This window comes from Chaetodon trifascialis, chromosome 8, assembly GCF_039877785.1.
Source record: "Chaetodon trifascialis isolate fChaTrf1 chromosome 8, fChaTrf1.hap1, whole genome shotgun sequence".
In the NCBI taxonomy this organism is placed as follows: Eukaryota; Metazoa; Chordata; class Actinopteri; order Chaetodontiformes; family Chaetodontidae; genus Chaetodon; species Chaetodon trifascialis.
In genome coordinates, this window is record NC_092063.1 from 18037751 (window position 1) to 18060975 (window position 23225).

Genomic DNA, 23225 nt, shown 5'->3' on the forward strand with positions numbered 1-23225 from the left:
CATAGAAAGCTTTTTAGTGCAGCTTGGAAGAAGAATGCACGTGTGCAGAATAAAGGATAGTGTGGAAACTATCAAACGATCTGGAATGTGGAAGTGAAGGAAGGGAGCGAGTATGTCTGTATTGCGCCAGAGTGTCTGTCTCATACCAGCGAGGTTTCTGGGAAAGGAAGCCAATGATCAGACTGCACCCTGGCCCATAAAACCCCCACACTGCACTGCTTCTTGCCTCTAACTCCGCTAAGACACGGGGAAAAGGCAATTAAAGCATTTATAGGCTTCGCCCCCTAGATTTGCAGCCAGCAATTAAAAATCATTACTAATCAAATAAAAATAAAAGTAGCTGAAAACTACAATTCGGCCGGGGCATCGATTGGATTTATGCTACGGCGAAACAGCTCATAAAGACTAGTAGGACATAATGTTACATTCTTTACAAAAATGTGAGAAAAAGGTTAACGTTTAATGGAAGGCACAGTAGAATGAATATAAAGCCAACTTATAAAATCCAAACGAGGCAACTTTTCTCATTTTCCTTTATCCCTATCAAACCACAATTCTCTTAAGCTAAATTTTATGTGTCTGTAGAAATCGAGAGAAACTGGAGCGCACTGGTGGTTTCCAGGGTACTGGGAGATTTAGAGGGTTGGCAGGCAGCCAATGAGAGCTCCCGGATCAATCGTGGCGTTGATGCATGCGACGGCTTGTGGGTGTTGTTAACAACGGAGAGCCATGGTGGTCAGAAATCTCCCTGAGTGACACTTTGACACTGGGTGGGCAAGCACCGCAAATAGAAATGTCAGCTGTCTCATGGCTGGGGTTTTACAATGGCAGCAGTGTGGCACACCTTAACATGGTACCCTGAACACAGCGCTACACTCTGGGGTTACAAAGTAGCACTGCATCTCAGCAACTTGGTGACAGGTGATGGAAGAGGTGTTTTTTTATAGAAGCTGGTGAAGTGCTTCCAAAGGAAACTCTTAGTTTGAAGTAAATCTTGAGTTTCTTCAAACTAACTCTAAAGTTACTTCAAAATAAAGGGAAAAAACTAAAGGAAAAGTACCTCTAGATCTTTCATGAGTCAGTTCTTACTGGTGGAGGAGGAAACGCTACTCTGAATGTAAAAATCAACTGTGCACTGAGGTATATACAGTACGGAGCAACGTGTTAGACTGCAGATTATTGAAAGTCGGTATGATGACAGTGATGACGATGATCGATACACACGAGCATAGACAGAGTCTGTGGACTGACCGTGGCCGGGCAGACCCATGCTGCTCGCCAGCTGTAGAGCCGTTGCTGCTGCTCTTCATAGGACCCTTGCTCACTGAGCGCTGACATCATGCGCCTGTAGTGCTCCTCAGGGCTCATGTGGCCGTGGCTGCCGCCTGCCTCCACCACCGGGCTCTGGGAGTTCTCTGAACAGAGGAAGGAGACACATATATTATGACCAGTCAGTGGCAGTCAATATCAAACCAATCAGGGGATAAATACTAACATAAAACTGCAGGCTCTAAAACTCTATTAGGCTATTAACTTGGTATTAATTTAATGCCGAACACTTAACTATCTTTTTAGCATATGATTAAATCATTACCTTTAGCATTCATCCACATTCATCTAAATGTCAGTCATGACTGTGAGGAATTTGCCTCAAGCACAGAGTCGCATCAAATTTACTAGGCTGCTTCAAACGGCAGCCAGAGGTCACACATTTGGAAAATTTGAAGTTCAGTACCCAAAATTGCATTTCAGTCCAACTTTTTGTGAAAGGAGGGCTCACTCACGGCTGCTCAGGAAGCAGTTTGCATATTTGTATTATCTGTCCAGAGTCTATACTACACGCCAGAATTTCATTTGAGTATCTACAGATTCACAGTTTGGACTGTTTTTCTGTCCCCTTTTTTTTTATTTTGGCTAATGAGACAGGTGTATTTTTTGGATAAATGCAGTTTGAAAAACCAGGTCACACTGCCACTGTAAACACAGAGCAAATAATTACCCAGAATTCATTTTACACACCCTCTACCTTGCATAGTGCCCTCTCTGATGTACAGGCTTCCTCCAATATCAGCCAGCAAACATACTTGAGCACAGATCATTCATAACGAAGACAGCACTGATGGACGGGAAACCACTTTGGATGAAGCTACACACATACAGCCATGCATTGTTAATGGTCTGAGCCTGACCTGAGCACGAACTCAGTGAGGTTGTTTTACTGTCGAGTATTTTGACTTTTTTTAATGCCAACTACAAAAAAACACCCCCAACAGAATAAAAAAGGCTCAGCTTCTTCCACTCTGTGTGTGTGTGTGTGTGTGTGTGTGTGTGTGTGTGTGTGTGTGCGTGTGTGTGTGCGTGTGTGTGTGTGTGTGTGTGTGTGTGTGTGTAAGGTGTTGTGAAGATGATGTGGTGCATGATATCTATCTGGCTGTCAGTCCCCACACTTAATCTCTCTCTCTGACCTCCCTCCTCCCTCCCTCTGTCAATAGTAACATGATCTAAGGTAAGGGTGGTGGGGGATATGGGGAGGCGGTTAGGGAGTTACAAGAGGGAGAAAGAGGATGAGGAGGAGGAGGAGGGAGAAGCAGAAGAAAGCAAGGGTTATTTTTACCACCCTCCTTCTTATTGAAACCTGAGCCTGGCCCCGGGCAGGCGAGCAGGAGTGGCGCTGAGGAGCGGAGGTGGGGTGGAGGTGGTGGGGGAGGAAGCGAGCATGCAAGCATCTCTGTCTCCACCGCCAAGCTCCAGCTAATCCACCCAAGGTCCTCAAGTGTTAGTGTGTGTGTGCGTGTGTGTGTGTGTGTGTGTGTGTGTGTGTGTGTGTGTGCACGCAACTAGTCTGTGCCTGTCTAAAGTTTTCTCGCTCTCTAAACACAGCGGGGGGTGCCGACTTTGCACACAGAAAGAAAAACAGACATCATTTACACAGCGGCATCCAATCTCTGTGGCTCCATCCAAACGCTACCCTCTCTGCCTCTTTCTCTCAATATTTCACCACCTGCATTAGTCATTAAGGGATAGCGTCTGTCGCCGAACTTGGAGGCAAGAAGATGTAACATGCATATAGAAACACACATGCAGGTGCAGAGTCAGGGTTTGGGTGTGGACAGAGCCCGAGGTTAAGACACAGGATCAGCGGTGTTTTGAAATGGCTTAAATGCACTTCTCTGAACAGCAGGCTGCACTCTCAAACAGTCTTTTTTATCTGTCTCTTTTATGCAAATTATACAGCAAAGGAAGAATACATGCAAGGCATATACAAAGGTTGTTTGCTTTAAAAGCCAAAAACCTAACCACACAGACACCAGAAGACAAAGTCAAAATAAAAATGCACAAGTCCCATTTGCCCTAAAAGGAAGCCAAGACTGAGTACACAAACAGACATGCATACAGATAAACACACACACACACACACACACACACACACACACACACACACATCCACAAAAACCCATGCATCTTTCAGAAGCTGGGATATGTCTCGGTGAGACAATAATGGCCAGGAATGAGTACTGAGGAAGAGGCTCCAGGCGGGGCTGCTGTATGTCAAAGGTCACCCAGAGGGCAAAGGTCAGCACCAGGCTCTTGTTGAGTACTACAATCAATCCAACATCCACACGCACGTACACAAACACTCTCACCTATCTATCTCAAAATTTAACCGTTAAAAAATAACATTTTACTCATGCCAAAGATTCAGAGCCATTTGCTGCTGTTTGGCTTATACGTGCTCCTGGAGCACGTGTGTGTGTGTGTGTGTGTGTGTGTGTGTGTGTGTGTGTGTGTGTGTGTGTGTGTGTGTGTAAGCATGTTGATCAGGTGTCTCCAGAGATGAGTCTGGATGTGCCGTGAGCTGCCCTTGGTTTTTGCGGTTTTGCCTGCTCTATAATGCATCAGTCAGGAAGTCTTCCTCAGGAGCCCAGAGGGACAGGCCCAGTGCTGTGCTGGCTCCTCACCGGGCCCCCGGTTTCACGCTGCATGAAGGAGATATGAATAATAGAGGATGGCGACCGGATTTCAGCACTACAGAGGGGCATTGTCTTGCCAAGGTGTGCCTTCTCAAGGTCCATTACTTATGTTGTTCCCATGTCATATAATGAGCGGCTGAAAATGTATCAATACACTGTATGTATTAGGAATCAGTTGCACAAATGTATATTGTTCTATCTACAAAAGCTATTACATGAGATATGATATTACTGTATGTGATTGGAGGAACGCAAACATTACAACCACCTCCTCCTCTGTACTCCTGTTAAAGGGTCAGTTCACCCAAATCACACTTTTCACTGAGACTACATCTGCAGAGTCTCACAGAAGATAAAGCTAAAATGGTCTTAATGGTTCCACACCATTAGTGCTGAGTGAGAAAATACAATGTTTTGGTAATGTGGGTGAACTGACCCTTTACTGACTTCCCCTCGTGCGTGTGTGTATGTGTGTATTCCCATCATCACGCTAAACCACCACCAGCACCTAAACCTACACCGCCTCATTTCTCCTTCTTCTTCATCTGCGGCTTCCATCCCCTCTCTTTCACTTTAACACTCAGTCATCCTGTCTCCATTCAGTATTTTTTTACCCGATTCCTCTCAGAAAACGCTCGTCCGGGCACATCTGTGACGTCACACAAGTCCACCGCATGGTCTTACCTTTGGGGGATACGCTACGTGACTTCTTGCTGTCAGAGGGACACTCGCTGCTGCTGTTGGGAGAGAAGCTTCTCCTCTTGCCTAGAAGGTCATCTGTAAACACACACACACACACACACACACACACACACAAAGAGCGAGAGGGAGAGAGCAGTCAGTGAAAACAGACCAAAGTAAAAGCTTTGATAGTGATGCTCTGCTCCACATCTACCTGTGTACATGGCGGCTGCTTTGGAAATGCAGCGCTAAGAGAGAGGGAGTGAAAAAGAAGCCAAAGGGAAAAAAAAAAGTGATAGGTGGAGAGAAAGAGAGAAATGGAGCGAGTGAAGCAAGCCACGGGCGTCTGGAGATGTGCCTGTTCTGTCAGAAATGAGAGGGGGCCTGCACCGCCGAGGATGACAGATCTGCCCGGCTCGTTCACGTTTGTGTGTGTGTTTGCCTATTTGAGGGATGGAGGAGGGCTCCGTCTCTCTGTGTCTCCTCAAACGTCTCTTTCCAACACTCTGTCCTCGAGTGTTATCACTGTTCTTCCTCTCTCTCTCTGTCTTCTTTCTTCTCTTTTTCCAGATGTTGGCACAAAAGCCTCTGACTGAACTAAAATGAGAGCCTCTCAGCTGCTTGAGGAATTCCTCTCAGCGTATATTATGTCTATATCATGTGTTTATTTTTAGTTTTTGCACCTCCACAACAGCCACTCCCCTCTCTGCTGTTGCTATCCTCCCCTCATAAACGCACTTCTGATCTTCTCATCCCTCCATCTGCTTCCTCCTCTTTCTTCTCTCCTCTAGCTGTTTGAAACCTCCTCCCATCAGGAGCTCTCTCTCTCTCCTCTCCCATTAACACCCTCCCTGTTTCCTCCTCCCTGTTCTCCCCCACCTCCTCCCCTGCCACCAAAGAGGAGCATCTAGTGTACAATTACAGCACCCCTGACTTCCTCCTCCTCCTCCTCTCCTCCCCTCTCATCCCTCTCTTACTTCCCGCCCAATCGCCTCACCTCCGCCCCCCTCAAACACACCTCAAATCAATACAGGCCTAATCAAGAGAGGGAGGGGATGCAGAGCACATCGCACGCAGCGCCGGCAGGAAGGAAAAAGCCGTTTGTCATTGCTCTCTCTCTCTCTCTCTCTCTCTCTCTCTCTCTCTCTCTCTCTCTCTCCTTCTTTCTCTATTTCTATCTCATGCACCTCTGCTTTTTCTCGAGCTGTTTCTTCCTCCACACACACACAGCCAAGCCACGGCAGCAACTGCTTCCCTTCTTTCTCTTTTTTCTCGCTTTCTCTCTCTCACTTCTCGGTGCGTATTTTTAGGGATGGGGGGAGTGTTTTTTCCTTCCCTCAAGGAGAATGGTTCCTCTCTCTCTGTCTCTCTTTTTCAATAAAGCAATTTTTCATCATTTGCACAGCATGTGTAAACAGTAGAGAGAAGCGATGAACAGGGACTAAGAAAAAAAAAACACAACTTAATTTCATAGCAATACCCCAGCAAACAACATTTGTTTATTTCTGTCACGTGTCCACTCCTGATATTGTTGTTACCTTAGCAACGTGCAGACAGTTAACAGAGGAGTGAAGCTGGAGTGGAGTCTGACCTTTAACCCACAACCTATCACCCAAACTTATGTTCTTTCTTCTCTATAACAAGACAAAGACAGACAGGGAGGGGAGAGAGACAGAGGGAGATTCAGACAGGACTCAGAGGATTGTGTTGGGCTGCTGGAGGAGCCCTGGTGTTGACGAGAAGGCAGGCAAGCAAACGAGAGAGGGAGAGAGAGGGAGAAGGAGGGAGAGAGAGGGAGAAGGAGGGAGAGAGAGGGAGAAGGAGGAGGTTCACTAATGATCCAGTGTTTGATGCTGCCTCTCAGGTCCTGAGGAGATCCACTCCCTACACCATCCTAAAGAGACAGTATGGGGGGGGGGGGCTAATGGACAAATGCACACTCACACACATGCACACTCACACACATACAGACAGAATGTCTTTCACAATTTCTACTTTTCTGCGGCCTCTTTTATTACCTCTCATTTTGTTTTTCTTCTCATTTTCGAATCACGTTCAGTGTATTTCTTTCACTGGGCCTTTTTGTTAAAAAAAAAGGTCTCCATCTATCCTATTAGTGGAATATTAACAAAGAGAGAGAACCCCCATTAGTTAACCCCCCCTCTACACATGCTTACACCCATACCGAGAGCCTCTCATGATCACACACACACTCGAGTCGTCTCTTGAGCCGACCTCACTCAAGACGCCGCGTCTCCTGAGCGAGTGCCCGAGGGCCAGAGATTTGAGGGCGGAAAGCTTTTAAAGCCAATTAAATGGGGCTTCTTAGAGTACCGGCGCTTCCTTTTAATGCCCAACCCTGAGCTCCTGCTAGCGTCTATGCTAACCCTTTTACTCCCACTAACACCGCTTACAGTCAAGTTTGCTACCCAGGGCATTTCCCTTGCATCTGCTTGTTAATATGGCTGAAGAATTAGTAGTTATGGAGTCAAGGGTTTTATTATTTTAGCTTCAAGGCTGTGATTTTAACCATCAAAAGACTGCAGTAATTAAGTGCAAATAGCATTAGCTGCTATGATATAGCTTCTTCTTTTTGCCATTCCTGGCCGACAGTACACAGGCCAACTTTTTTTCCGAAGAAATCAAGCTAAACACACAATATTCTCGCATCTTCCTCAGTTCCTCCTCGCTAGCTAACCTCCTTCTTTTTTGTCGTTTCTCCCACTGTGAGAAAAGAGGGATGAAATTCATGGGACAGATAGAGAAAGAGGAAACAGCAGGGCCTAAACCACTTCTCTTTCATGTGACACCACCAGGGCGAACCATCAGGCAGGGGAGCATTCCTCTTTCTTTCTTACTCTCTGATTTCCTCTCCTCCCTCAAACTTTAGTCGGCTTCCTCTCCTCTCTCCATCCCATGGAGCGTGGTGACAGCTCAGACAGCCAGACTCCTTAATTCCTCTCTTACTCCGTTAATCTGTCATCTTTATCAGGCCGGGGAGGTGGGGGTCTGTGCGGGGGGGGGGGGGGGGGGGGGGGGGGGGGGGGGGAGTGACAGGCGGGGACGTGGGGTGGGCCGCCAGCCGCAGCCCCCCGATCAATCTCCACATTACAGCTGACAGAATGGTGCTAATAACTTATTGATCCCCCCTCCGTGCGCCGGGGCCTCCGCCGGCCCTGAAAGCCCTGCCATTGATTGGCTTACAGGCCGATGCAGCTGGGAGAGAGGAGGAGAGGGGGAGGGGTGGGGGTGGGTGATGGAGATGGGGAGAGAGGTGCTTCTGCTCACGCTGAGGGGAGGATGCGCCACTGCCATCATGTGCACACGTACACACACACTAACACTGCTCCTCTGTTTGTCATGTGCCTAACAGGAAGAGAGGAATAAAGAGAGATGGAGAGAAAAGAAACAACAAAGAAGAAAAAGAATAGAAATCACAGGAGGAGAAGATGTGTGGATGTGTAGTCAACTGACTAAAATATGGCCGACCTCAAAGTGAAAATCTGTGACATTGTCATATAAATAAATGTCCCTTTTGCAACTCAGTCCAGTTACGTAACACCATAAAAACTAAACCTGCAGGCAACTGATGCAAGCTTTTGTTTTTGTCGTTCTAAAGGCCTTCTGTCAGTTCCTTCCTGTAAAAATCGTCTGGTGCACAGGTGGTGATGCACAACAAGCAGCAGTGACAGGGGTTTGTTTAGAATACGTCTGGACTGTGACGGCCAATTTTGTGACAGTTACTTCGACAAAGTGAATTACGAGTGAGTAGAAGACCCTTGCCTCCTTAAAAATTCCCCCGGCTTTATATGAATCAAAGTCACAGATCGTAAGGACCTCGATGATTTCAAAGGACAGTCGCGGATATGAAGCACCCACAGACCCTGATACTGCAATGTAAATCACATTCTTTTCATTTCCTCTTCTACATGATGTCAGGCATTTCACCTTGCCTGTGATGACCCTGTCTGTTCTGTTTCTCTCAAAAAAACGGTAAAAATAAAGTAAGAAAAAGTTAATTACTAATAACTTCATCTTAATTATAATAGGATTCAGATATTCTCTGATAAAAAACAGTGCTGCACAATTTGCTTTAGAGTTTGAAAACTTTCCAAATTCAAAAGTATATCTAACTTTTAATGGCCTGGCGTCCTCTGACATTCTTAAATGTGCTGCTGTCATCCCAGCATCTTCTTCCACTTACAGCCACTTTTGCCAAGCAACTGTTCATGGAAGACTATGCCAGTTAATATTCTTATTAAATCAAGGCTCAAGTCACAGGTTATTAAAGGGATATTAAAGTTTTAAAAGCATCATGCCAACTGGTGTCAGTACTGAAAATGTAACAATATGACGTTATGTTGCTTTGATAAGAGGGAAATAAGTGTTACTTAATGCATTACACTAAACACCAGGGATGGACCTGAAAAGGTAGCTTGACCAAATAAAAAATGCATGTATCTAATCTAATCTAATCTAATCTAATCTAATCTAATCTCTCAGTACAGCTGACAGTACTTGATTATTAAAAAAAAAACCTTTGTGAAATGAAACGGAAAAAATGAAATGCAGATGACTGTTTAGCACCAAAGATGGCACAGAAAAAAAAAAAAAACAGGACTTGAAACTTGTGTTTATTTTCCTTTAAGTGCTCTGAAAGTAGCAGAAAAAGCACCATTTTCACCATTTACTTGACTGTTTATTTTTTGTCATCAGTGAATTTCATGTCTTGGCAGAAGCATTAGCGTGGCTTTATGAACAATAAGCCTGAGAGGCCATTTTGTTATGGCAGCACAATTACATTCCTATTAAGCAGTGGGATGTTTTCAAATATTTACAACCCACATTTCCCTTTTTGCCTCTGTATGACAGAGCTAATATCTTCAGAAATCCTGGAGTGTTTACTTTTGTTTAGAATTGCCTTTCTATGCTAATCATGTAATAACTAGCTGGTAATACTTTAAAAGCAATCCTCACTCACAATCAGTTTGGAGAAAAAAAAAGGTCTTGCACAAACACACTGGGCTGCAGATTCACACGCAAGCAAACATCTAAACCCAGGCATTTAAAAGCACACACGGAAAGGTGCACACATTCAGATGCACACACACACACAAATGTGCTCAAGCCCCAAACCACCGCTACAACCCCCAACCACACACACGCAAGCACACACGTGCACACACACTGACAGGCTGTAACTGCCTCTGGGAGTCTGAGTGCAGGGAGCAGAGGAGAGAGAGAGAGTGTGGCGGTCCAAAAACACCTTATCTGCCTGTTTGAGTCTCCGGTCTGACCGCAGAGCCACGGTTTACAGTCTCCACAGGCAGCCAGACTCTCAGCGTCGGCGCCCCTGCTCTCCCCCTCCCTCTCTCCCTCCTCCCTGCCCTCCGCCTCTCACAGAGCCTCCGAATAGCCAGCGGCTGGGGAGCGAGAGAGCGAACGAGGGAGGGAGGGAGGGATGGAGCGGAGAGAAGGAGGGAGGCAGCCCTCCTGTCTGTCCCTCAGATTTAATTAACGGCCCACTCCGGCGCAGAGACGACCCAGCAAGCCTGCTTCCCTTTCCTCCTGACCCACACACACACAAACACACGCAGCCGTCGGCCGCCATAGCTGCCGCCTGCCCTCCCCTGATACCACCACCGCACTCATTCATCTCTCTTTCCCCTGTCTCTCCATTTCCAAATGTTTCTTCCATCACCGCCGCTCTGTCTCTCTCCGTTGCAGACTTTTCTTTCTCTTCCTTAATTTCTCTCCTGTCTCACTCCGTGTCTGTCCCTCCACACGTCAACCGATAGACGTTCAACACTTTTGGAGGATAAGTCAAATAAGGAGAGTTGACTGACAGAACAGAGTAAACACAATATCACAGACAGCGAGCAGCGTTTACCGTCTCATCCATCTCAACGTCAAATAATCCACCGCTCTAAAGCTTCAGACACCCACCTATGTATTTGGACGCAAATTTGAACCTGTGTTGATTTTGCGTGGGCACGCATCTGTATAACTATGTGTCATTTGTGTGTAATTGTGTGTTTGTGAACGTGTGTGCGTCTAATTTCACTGGCAGACAGAATTAGAGCCGGTGGCTGATCGGATTGGACTTGTTTACAGACACGGAGCGAGCCGCTTAGGCTCCCTGTTAAATCTCCCTTTAATGGTCAAACGGACAGATTTTAGGGGTCTTGGACCCCCTCTGGCTTAGGCCACACTGCGCTCATTCCCTCCTCCATCAGCCCCCCTCCACCACCTCTATCCCCTTGTGTACTCCTCCATTAAGATAACTACTCAGGGCTCTGATTTCTCCATTAAGTTTAGCAGCTGATTAGGCCAGTATTTGGGTGGAAATCCGTCCCAAACCGGGGTTTAAGACACTGGCAGGCCTGGCTGTTGAGCAGCCTAATACCCTCCACCTTCCACCCACTCTGGCTGATATCACAGGCACCGTATGGACAATTAATCTGGCAGACAGAGGAGATGAGCACACAGAGAGAGGGTATGGAGGTGTTGGGCCTGGGCTGATTATGGCACTGGCTGTGCCTCTGGCTGATGGTATAAGAAGGGACAGGGTCAAAGCCCGGGCAACTGTAGAGCAAAGGTATGGTCTTCACTTATAAAAAGCCAAACATTTTGTCAATTCGGGGTAAACCTGTTTGTTTGAAAAGGGTTTGGATTGGCTGATGGAATGTAATCAATTCAGCTGGTTCTTTTTTTCCCTATGATTATTTTAGATGAGCATTTTTCCTGAAGGCAAAAGTCAGCTTAGTTAGATATAAGAAAAATGTTAATTATTATAGTCTTCATTGATAACAATGATAATAATTCATACAAAACTTATTTTTGAGAGTTTTGACAGAAGACATCCTGAATAAATAATAAAACAGCTTGCAACATTGAAAAATATTGTAAAATATTGCCAACAACAGTGCCAACAACAGTGCCAAAATTGCCAAAAAGTTTGAGACAAAGTCTTCCACAAAACTCTGGACGTAACTGCGACTCATAGAGCAGTTTAAAATGGTTTCAATAAGAACTGAAGATACAACATTTTTAATATGATGATGATAAGTTTGTTCAGATTGCTGGTGAAGCATTGTTGCCTTCAATCATGCCTTGTTGGGATACAGTACATTACACCAACATAAGTCATGAAAATGGGGACGACTAACCCAGAAACATCCAGTACAGTGGGTTGATGGCTGAATAGTGATATCCATAGAGGCTGTTTTACAACCATATGTCTTTGATGGCTGTACAATATCCTCCTACAAGCTACTTGACAAATAGCTGTGATTAAATGTGCTGTCTGTGTTCTGTCTGTAAGCTGTAAGAAAAGCTCTTACAGCACGCGCACACCATGGTTCCTCTGCTCACATGAAACTGGATTAATGGCAAACAAAGCTATTTATTCAGAGGTAATTTAAAACAGAGGGTTTAACAAAAATCCTGGAGTTCAGCAGAGAATGTGGGAAGAACATTAAGTAATCAACTTGAGAGCGACCTTCAGGAATTGAGTAATAAGCTTATGTTAAATTCCCCCAATCACACAAATTAGGCTGAATTAAATGGGTAATGGAACGTTTACATATGTTATAGGAGATGTAAAGGGGGGTATATCATCAGCCTGGATAGAAAGGATGAAAGCAAAGACAAAAGAAAGAAGACATCCTTTAAACGCACACACACATACACGCATAGCATAACTGGGGGTCCTACCTGTGTGTCCAGCACTGGTGTTGTGGTCAGACGCTGACTGGCCCTCGGGCATGCCGTGCTGTCTGGTGTGGTGCAGGTTGGAGATGATTGTAGAGAGGTCACTGTCACGACTGTAACACACGCACACACACACACATTCGCACAGAGAGGAAAGAGAGGATAAACACATTTAAAAGCAGCCCCAAACAAACTGAATTCCACAAAGCAAATCCAAACCAGGAGGTGATAAAGCAGCAGTGCACAAATTCATACTATTCCACACACTGCTTACCATGGAAATCCTCCATCCAGGCAGAGACATCCTCTCTAAAATGCATACCTTCACACAGACTCAGCAGCTACAAGTGGCTGTCCTGTCAACTGGCTCCTAGCTCTGAAGTGTGTAATACACTCTGACAGACTACCGCATCCAGCACTTTTGGTTCTCATCCCTACTCATCTTCCACACTAAGATGCATTAACGAACATATTCACAACTCATAAGTAGTTTAGCAGCTTAAAACCTGATTACGGCTCTTTTTAAATGCAGGCCGCCAATAGCTGTTTTAGAGAAATTTGGCAATTGAATAATGTGAAAAGAGAGATGACGAATATGTAAGATAAAAGGAAATATCAATCAAGCCTTGAACAGGCCATACTTACTGAAAAGGAATGTAATATTTAAAAGAACACAATGAATCTGTGGTACATGACACAGAAATGGTCCTCTTTTCTACTGTCATGCCTACACTTCAACAGGTGGTCCTTCACAACAAAGCTGTCCACAAGAGTCTCTCAAAGACCATGTCTTGCCCTTCAGCACCCAATGTAGGAGCAGGAGGAGGGTTTAGAGATTAGGACCAGATCTGGTTGGAGCCACTCTGCCCTTCCAAATGATCCACCAGCCGCCTTTCTAACCTCCCCACACCAGTGGACCCACACAACTGTGTCATGGAGGAATTTCATTTGCAATCTGATTACAATCCTGATCGCATTAAAATGGCATAATGATGGGAAATAGGTGCTTAGAGTTTGAGGGGAGTATTGCAGCCGTGCAGTACGAGTATAGTCACTGTAATGGTAAACAGCTTGTGTGGTAGGAGAGGTGCAGAGTTGCATTTTTTTAGCTTACAGTCTAAATATAATTTACTGTTAAATGACTGTGACATACATGCAAAATGGAAGAGTGTTCCAAAGCCCAGAAGAACAGGAACGTTCATGCACACTGTCATTTTGTCCACAAAATAGGCCTGAAAACATGCAGCATTTAGACATTTGTCAGTTCGACGGTCTCGGCATCCTCTCGTGTCAGCAGGAATCTCGTTTATAGGCTTAACTGGCAACTTTATTGAAAGCAGAATCATCTATGAAGGGGGTCTGGTATGACACAGCAAGCGCAGTTTATGGGACAGAAGCGGTGAATGGTTCTTAGCTGCCACCACTATGACGAGGCCACACTGTTTGCGGCTGCTGGATTTGGGTTTTTAAAGTCCCATGATTACAGGCTCCTGCTGTAATGTCAGGCTGTCGGTCGCCAAGCTGTTTTCCACACGCTAACAGAAAAGATGAAGGAAAGCGTAGAGGGCCTAATGCTGGCCATTGCTGGCTTCACCAGTCACCTTTCAGTCTCAGAGAACCAATGACTCAGAACACAGCCTCAGACGAAACAGTCACCACCGGTTGCTAAGCAAAGAGACGCTTGATTGGACTGTGACTGCAAATTTTTAGACTAATGATAGAGTTCTTTTTTAGAGTCTAACTTGCTAAAATTAGTAGCTATCTGTGCCTGCGAGCTCAATGGTTTTCTTCAAAAAGAAAATGAGATGCAGGGAAGGTTTTTTAATTGTGCTCTAAGTCATATAATAATGTATCTGCGTCACCCAGTGACTCCAACAAAACACACATCACACACTCCAGTTCCATGGTCCACTGTGAGAAACTGCAACCAAATCCATCAATCAGCAGGCTGCGTTATAACACCACCCTCTGTCCATCATTTAAAGTGATCATGATAATGCCATCCTGAACTTCTCAGAGAGGTGATGGGGTTATTATCCTGTGGCGAAGTGGCCGCTCTAAGCCATGAACGGCAAGGACATTGTTAGTGGGGTAATTAGCGCACTTTTCCTGAGCTGTCCCGCCTTGGCTTGGGCTAATGAGGGCCTAGCCCTATCCCTGCCCGCCTCTGCCCTCCACGCAATCCCATCCCCCTCTCTTTCACTGGGCGGAGGCAAGGTCACACTCAAGCCATGGAAGATGAAGAAGGGGGTGGGGATGATGTTTAAAACCCAGTCACCTGAGTCAGCGCTCCCTAAGGAGCTCCTAAGGCCGGGGTTAGCTGGGAAGGACAGGGGCCTCAGAGAGGAGGGGGGTTATATTGTGGCTGTTGGGCCTGATAGCTAAGAAGGACATGAGCTGCCTTCTTATCATCCAGGTGCACACCGGAGACAATCATCTCATCCTCAGCTCATCCTCAAACTGGTCAATAGTCATTCCTGGCCATAGGACAGACGCACTGACCCAGACACCAGCATAACTAATATGTGTTAATACTCGAAGTCTGTGTAAGCGGTGTTTCAGATGCATTTCAAAGTAATGCCTTACCGTTACTTTTAGCAGTAACTAGTTTTTAATGCATCTTTTTTTTTAAATGAAGGAACTAAATTACTGTTCCTGAAAGGGCTGTTACTTTGTTATTTTCTATGTAGCTAGGTAAATAAATTTGTTTTGGCCAGCTGCAGAGATGTGTAGTCTACACTTCCTGTTTATGCTCAAAAATCGATCTGACCTCATGCATGGGTCGTTTTGGACATGCATGACGAGGGCATGGAGATATTCTCACTACTTTTGTCAAGCAGACAGACAAAAATATTTTAGTGCCCTGGTCATTATACAATTTAAAAGCATCTGGATAAACAACATGCCTGCATGAGGCCAGTAGCTAAATTCAATCAATCAATCAACTACACCCATGGATATTAATCATTTAACTCTGACTCCTGTGACCCACAAACAACTTAAACTAATAGCACGGTATGTTGTAGAAAAGATGCAGCCTCTCTCTACTTCTGAGTCACCCACTTTCAATCAGCTGGTAAGCAAGACACCCTGTCCAGGTAACGGGCAAATGGTATGGAAAACTTTTTTCAACCACCTTGACAGCAACACGCAAAAATGGAAAATGAGCTTAAGAAAATCTTTGAGGGACTGAAGTAAATCTACACCACCGCTGGCAGTTAATCACAGCTAAAATAAAAGCTTTGTCAATGGCATTTCAAAGCAGACACTTAAAAAGAAACTTAAATGTTATTTATCGCAGTAATGCATTACTTCTGGTGGAAGTAATTGGTAAAGTAAATAGTTACTTTTTCGATGAGGTAACAAGTGACTGTAACTAATTATTGTTTTGCAGTAACTAGCACAACACTGTCTATAAGCAACCCAATTTAGCATTTTTTATTTTTTATTTCAAAGTGACATCTTTGTGATTTAGGTCGCAAAAAACATCTGATTACAGAATCCAACCAAGCATTTGACACCATGTTTCACCAGGCTAACAAACATTTTTGCCATCCAAGGCACCAGATACATTTTGGCCACATTTCCAGCCATAATTTCCACATTCAATGCTTCTACTCTATGGGTTTTAAATACACTAATCACTTATCATATAACTTTCAGTTGCTGCTGCCCAATATTACAATATGTTCTGAATTATTTTTCTCCATTTATAACATTAAAATCTTATATGATAATGCATCTCCATTAAAATTAGAAATTAAAATCCCATAAAAATGGCCAATGTACATGTTGATTGATGCCAGATCAGTTGTTGGGGCTCTTTCTTTTGTTCTTTTGTTTTGAAAAGGTTGTCCTCCCTTCTACCATTACAGTAGGCGTTACTATTCATAATGGTCCAAACAACATGAAAAGACTCTTCTCCTGGCACAGGAAGTTGACTCAGTACAAATGCCCAGTAGTGGCCTACTGTGGCATTGGCACGCAGAGCTGAGGTGGCGGGGCTGGAGGTCACAGTGTGAGCTGGCAGAAGCTGGCAGCCCAGGCACCCTGACGCCATGTCTCACACCACCACTGGGAAAGTGCTGACAGACAGACAGCAGGGATGTGAAGGTGGAGGAGTGGAGGTGGAGCGAGAGAGAGACAGGTCACAAGCGCTGTGTAACATCTGGTGCTCACAGATTCACTGTGTGTCCTCCTCTGCGCTCAAGGCAGGAGCCCGAACACACGGCCTCCTCCATCCCGCACAGGTGGCCCACAGCAACATTCAAATACTACCAGGCAATATGTAATATTCAGCAACCACTGCATAGAAAGGTATGGACTTGGGCAAAATGCTGAGAAAAGGAGGGAATGAGTCAAATTTCTCTGATGCCAAGCGGGAAAAATATATATATAATTCAAGTGTTGTATTTAAGAAATAGCTATACTTTAGGACACATAAAGTTAAAGCAGGAATGTGGATCTGTTGCATACACATTTTCTGTTTACTAATTTCTATGAGCAACGGAAACACAATTGTGATGCTGCTCACAGCTGGATCGAAAGACAACGCACAACTGGGAACACTGCAAGCAGAGGGGGTAATGAATAAATACAGAAATGGATACATAAATAAGTAAGAGTAGCCTAGCTTCACTTCTCCTCATTGTTCCTCTGCTGGATGGGCTGACACGAGGTCGATAAGGCAGCCAAGGGAGGAAAGAAAAGTACAAGGGAGAAAGAATATACGGTAAGTCCACCGTGTTGCATTTAGGCTCTCCTGCACTGAGCCGTGCACACGCTTCTGGTTTTTAACCTTAATTTCTCCTCAGGCTCACACTTTACGAGCTATCATCTTTCTCATTTTTCTAATTCAGAAAGAAAAACCGTCTTAAGGAGCATGCGGACTGAAAAAGGAAATGATCTGTTTATTTACAGTAGACGGAACTTTCAAAGAGCACTTGTTGTTCTGTAGATACATTATGAAGGGCCGAAGCTCTTACTATCTTCAGCTGATTTCAACATACTGTAGGACAGCGCATGAATAGTAAACACTGTGTTCTTAACATGTGGAAATGATGAACTTCACACTTCAAGGCAATGCCAAATCTGAGACTAAACTGCTGGAACACTGCTGACCATCTTTTTCTTGATTCTGTGTTTTGACAAGGAGTTGATGGACAAAACACTGCTCTCTATGTGGAAAACAATGAGTGTCTTGCTGCTAGCCAACGCCCAATCAGCTACTAAACTGCTGTGACTCTGTTGCCATGGTAAACGCGTGTAAACAAGGCCAAAAATTCTTGAAGCGGAAAGCTCCTCTAGAAAGCTATAAAACCTCCAAGCTCACTAATTAGTGCTTTAGGGGAGAGCCATTTCCAGTAATTTCACACTGTCCATGACCTCTTACTGGCATAAGGCAGTGACACAGTTGTTCAATAAAAGCCAGAGGACAAAATGTCAAATGCCATAAACATACAGCAGCTAACTCAGCATCAGAGTCTTTCTTTATTTGTGGTTATGACGTAGAATGAGTACAGCGTTCCCCATTACCAAATATGAGCCAGTGCCCCTCCATGAAAAGATCTGTGTTCATACAGAGAGGCGGGCTGTAAACTAAGAGGATTCTACCGTGAATGTCGATGAACAAGAGCATCTTCTGTGTGTTTCGAATTTCACCAATCAGCTACAGTTTTCTCTCAATGAGCACTGAAGCTCACACTGGCTCAACATTTGACTGGGGTGAAAAGCACAATCAAGCAGACAGCAGTTTGAAGCTGTAATCAGGTCTCTCAAAATTAACGCCCACGATGACTTACGCTAACTTCGCTGCTGAAGACAGAAATGCTGCTCCAAAACCAATTAGATGGGTTAGCGGGTTATGTTGAATTCAGTATGTTGCTTACTTCAGTCAGCCTTACTCCTTGCTGATTGGATGAGCACAGGACAAGATGGCCCGTGTATGAAGACACCCTGTGACAGTCTGATGACTGAAAGAAAAAAAGCACAGCTCTGTATGTCTAATGCTCACGTTGGTCTGTGATCTGCACATGCTATGACATTCTCCCTCTTCCAAGTCTGCAATGCTTGATATTTAGAGCAAATATTTTTTTGCCCTTTCATAGATGGAAGCATTTGCATATGTAAGTGATCAAGATTGAAAAACTAAGAAACTGTCTGTGTTTGTTTTGGCGAGTGTTAATAATAGGTATGGCAGGTTTTTTTCTTCTCCTACAGGGTGCAGGCTGAAAGGCAGACATCAGCGGGTGTAACTTATAAAATCCACGGTGGTTGCTGGGTAATTACCCAGACTCTCAGTCAGCACTTTTCAATCAAAGCCTTGTTATCTACAGCCAACTGAAACAAACACTAAGGTAGGCTTTGTTTTGCCCTTGAGTAAGACACTAAAATCCCAAGTTACCGGCATCAAATATTTAGTCCCTGAGATGAAATCCATAAATCAGTGTTAATGAATCCAAGTCAGATCCAAACATTCTGCAGCACGGATATCAAGGCAATACCAAGGTGATAACAAAACTTGATTTTGTTTCCACCTTTCAGCTCCTGTGTGGTTCACAGCAGCCGCACTTCTGCTCTGTTCTTCAGTTCTTCACTTCTGATACCCCAAGGTGCTTCTGTATACATATTATAGTTAAAATGATTATTTGGTCAGCTCTATGGCACTTAAGTCTCTACATGCTCTGGGCTTATTCAGCAGGGCAACCACAGATATTATGTAGTACAAAGTAAATTAATTGTCTGTAAATCCACCAACTATTGACATCAATCCGGTTATAAGAAGGTGGAACGGTTTACAATGAATGTGAGAAGACGTTTAGGTGACAATGATGAGCGATGAAAGCGACACTTGTTGACAACCGCACACAAATCCACTTCCTGCACAACAGTTGGCCACCTGGACAAACCAAACAATCATCTTTTTAATGGAACACACAGTAAGGTTATAGTTGACTATGCACTGAAAAACTGAGAGTTCAGAGCATCTCTAATGCAACACCACATGAAGCTAATTTGCTGCATGTGACATTATGCTTGGATAAGACAGTCTGGATAAATAATTGACACATGTTGCTCGGATGTGTCGATGTAGACGCCGTTACTGCAGTTTGAGTAGGCAGGTTGTAGCAACCAAATGGGTGTGACACACTGCTGCCGCCAGCCTTGATGATGTGTGGATGAGACAGCACAGATACATCACACATGTATACAGAGGCCCTGTATTTTTCACATCCATTGGCCAAATCCAATTTGTTAAGACCCTTCTACGACTCACTTACGAAGCTGCGGTCAATGGAAATCACATTTCCGTGATTGGACATCCCATTATACCGTTCGTCCAGACCCGCGCTGGGGGATAAAGCAGGGCTGAGACGGATGCCCAGAACAGACTGGGGCTGCGGCTCCAGCGAGTCCGTCGCCTTTCAAAGGGTAAAAGCCTGACATATTAGTCATAAGTGTTCTTTAAATTCATTATCATCTTAACACGCCAGCGGCACAAGTGTCAGGGGGAGGGGAAGCCCTCTTAAACGAGGTTAGTGGATCCATTTAAAGCTTCACAGTTGCCGTGCTGTCCGCCGTGTCACACGCAAGTCTCAAGACATGAAAAACATCCCCTCCTGTAATAAGGTTGCACAAGCTGCTTATAATGCAGCTGGGGACTTTCTGGGGTTAATCAATGAATGGTTACTGCGTTGCATCTGTCCATAGCCTGCGTGATTTCTGAACCTCACAAATCTGTATATGTGCATAACCAGTAATCACACACCCATGTGATATTCACTCCAGGTTGAAAATGTCTTTCCATCAACCCGCACGTGTGTGTTTGCACGTATGAAGATGCGAACATGATTATTCACTTGAATCCAGACAGGCTTTTAGTAAATGCAGTCCACGTTTTTATGACAAACCCAAGCTAATGTGCATAGAACTCCTGAGCACTCTTCTCCATCCATTATTGTGGCAAATTTCAGTTTGGACAATTAGTCAAACAGCCATTTCCTGACTCACACTAAAATGCGACATATTTAATTTCACGAGTAAACCACTGACATTTCTAAAAACAATTAAGCTGCGTTGCTAATACATACCACTTGTAGTATTGTTACGGTTTGATGCCTACTGGTTCTAAAAAATGGATATGCTGAAACAGAACATCCCTTTCCTGAATTTTACTTTCTTCCTGATTTGATTAAAATAACAATAAAAAGACAGTCGTTCAAAGGATGAGGATCCAGAGGCTGACTGGAGACATGCTGGACTGTGTGCAGCACACATCATTTCTTTTTATTAATCTTATTCTCTACAAGTCTGTTTGCCTTTATCACTTCGAACTATTTTAAACATTCCTTACACTTAAGCTGATAAAGTGCAATAACACGACATGAAGAGCCGTAATGTTCTGTGTGAAATGCTCTATGATCAAACCGCTCCCAAGCACAGCACAACACAGCACAGGATGGGATGAAGCAGACAGCGGTGACTCAGGTGATCAGTCTTTCAATATCAAGTCAAGACAGATACACTGAGACTTGGCAGGAGAAACAAAACGCAAACCAACAATCCAATTAACACTTTCAAAGCTCAGCACACATCTTTCCATTAGACATCCTGAAGCAAAAGCCAAGAGTTTCTTTTATGAAACACGATCCTTTGTTGCTTCATCTCAAAATGTGCCTTTAACATCTCCTGATGATCCTGAAACCTCTTTTGATAAAAAAATACTACACACACATCTTAGACGCCATTAAGAGAAGCAAACTAAACAAAGGAAGACTACTCTTCTTTTCGTGTTGATTTCACTGCACAACATATGCATTTTCAGGCACAATAAAAGCAATGCAATTACAATTGTGTGCGTCAGTGTCTACTAAATACACACAGAGAAAGGAAAGAAAATTTAAGAGGTAAAAAAAAAAACTAAAAAGTCTGAAATATTAACTGGTGTCTGGTATAAGAATGACATGGGACCCAAATGTCAAATATGTTTGTACTACATTAAAGCCACAAAAGTCACAGATGCCTCACCTCTTTCTCATGATACTGTAATGCAACTCGTCCTCCTGTTTGATGTGGGCATGATCCCCGCTGGCCCGCTCGCTGCCTTCGCTGTCGTCACTGCTGAAGATGGAGGCCAGCTCCTTCTTGGGCACTCGGTTGGGAGGAAGGGGGATGGTGCGTTTCTCAGCCAAGCGCCCACGGTTCTGCACAACAAGGCACAGAGAAAAAGAGACACTTTAACAACCTTCATATACATGTGTTTCTCCATTTGTTTCATCTACAACCCCGATTCCAAAAAAGTTGGGAGGCTGTGTTAAACATAAAACACAAGGCGATAATTTGCTGATCCTTTTTGACAGTTGAAATCAGAACAAACACAATATATTTAATGTTTTACCTCATTTCCTTCATTGATTTTTGTAAATATGCTCATTCTGAATTTAATGCAGCGTTTCAAACAAGTTGGGACAGGAGAAACAAAAGGGCTCTGGGTTGGAATGGATCCGGAGACGCTGCACGCAGGATACAACCTTAGCACAGTGGCTCTATCAGACGAGTAAAAGGCCCCCGACATTTTGGTTTTATATCCGTCGTACACAGTGTCCCAACTTTTTTGGAATCAAGGTTGAATCTGTATTTCAACTGAATGAATATTAGCTTTTAAGATGCAGTGTTCTGAGCTGACAAATTGTTACAAATGACTCCTCTGCAAAGGGATCTCAGTTTTGTTTTGCAGTATTGACTGTGAATTTTCAGTACTGCTATCCACAACTAATATGAAACAATAGACACTGCAATTTAATCAAAGGATCAACATATCGAGTCAGACGTAATACCCAACACTACCTGTTCAGATTAAATGTACATGAGAAGTAGTCAGCAGGCGAGCCAGTACAGTTGGCTAAAAGTGATGGATAGACTGTTAAAACTGTTAGATGCAAACTTGACCAAACGGACCTAAATAGTTCAGACAATTGAAATGCATAAACAACAACATCCACTTTTAATTGATGAATAGACTTAAATCACATCCAGTCACATCCAAGTACTTCAGATCAACTGACTGCCGTGGGAGTAGGCCAGACAATCAAGAGAGAGATCAGATGAAAATGGTTTGGACCCACTGCATCACATGCTTGAATGCAACATATTGTTTTGGAATATCTTCATTGGAAACTAAAATAATTTACAAGCTTCCAGCAAAAACTGGTTCAACGGCAACGGCAGAAACAGCAATGTAGCTGGCACCCGTGAGCTACACCGAAACCAAAACATATCTGTAAGACTGGCATGCAGCCCTCCAGCCAGATATCATGAAGTCAGTTGTGTATACTCTTTGTGAATAAATAGTGAAGTAATAATGAAACAATCCTCTGTCAGCTGGATGTGTCTAAAGTCATGAACTTCCCTTTGAAAAGAGCCATTTCTTTCCCCAGTACCCAACAAAAAAGTCATGTTAACTAACCCTAAAACCGAACTGATGGGGAGAAAGTTGGTTGGTGAATTGAAGTGTTTATTTTGCTCCAATGGTGCCAGGAGTAAGCAGAGGAAAGAAGGGATAAAGAGGAGATAGTGGCCCTGGAGGCGTTAGGAAGTGAAGCTGGGCGACCTTTAATGTGACCTGAAGAGGTCACTGCAGATTAACATGGTCCTATCACAGAGAGGAGGGAGGAGGGGGAGATAGAGGAGTAGAGGAAGAGTGGAGATGGGTGGGGAGAGAGATGGAGATTGTAGAAAGGACTGAGCCGGGGGAGGAAATTGGAGAAGAGCAGGGGAAGGGTAGGCGGAGGAGAAAAGTTAACAGGGAAGACAGGGAGAGCGGATGTGGGTTTGTACAGGAGAGAGCAGCGAAAAGGTGAG

General features: G+C 44.2%; 1 protein-coding gene across 1 annotated transcript in view; it reads right to left on the reverse strand.

Moving 5' to 3' along the window:
- Window positions 1-23225, reverse strand: part of samd11 (sterile alpha motif domain containing 11) — a 49226-nt gene that overhangs the window by 14327 nt on the left and 11674 nt on the right. The window contains 5 exon segments of the mRNA XM_070967663.1: window positions 1252-1284; window positions 1287-1415; window positions 4656-4748; window positions 12369-12478; window positions 21393-21568. Coding sequence (XP_070823764.1) covers window positions 1252-1284; window positions 1287-1415; window positions 4656-4748; window positions 12369-12478; window positions 21393-21568 — 541 coding nt within the window.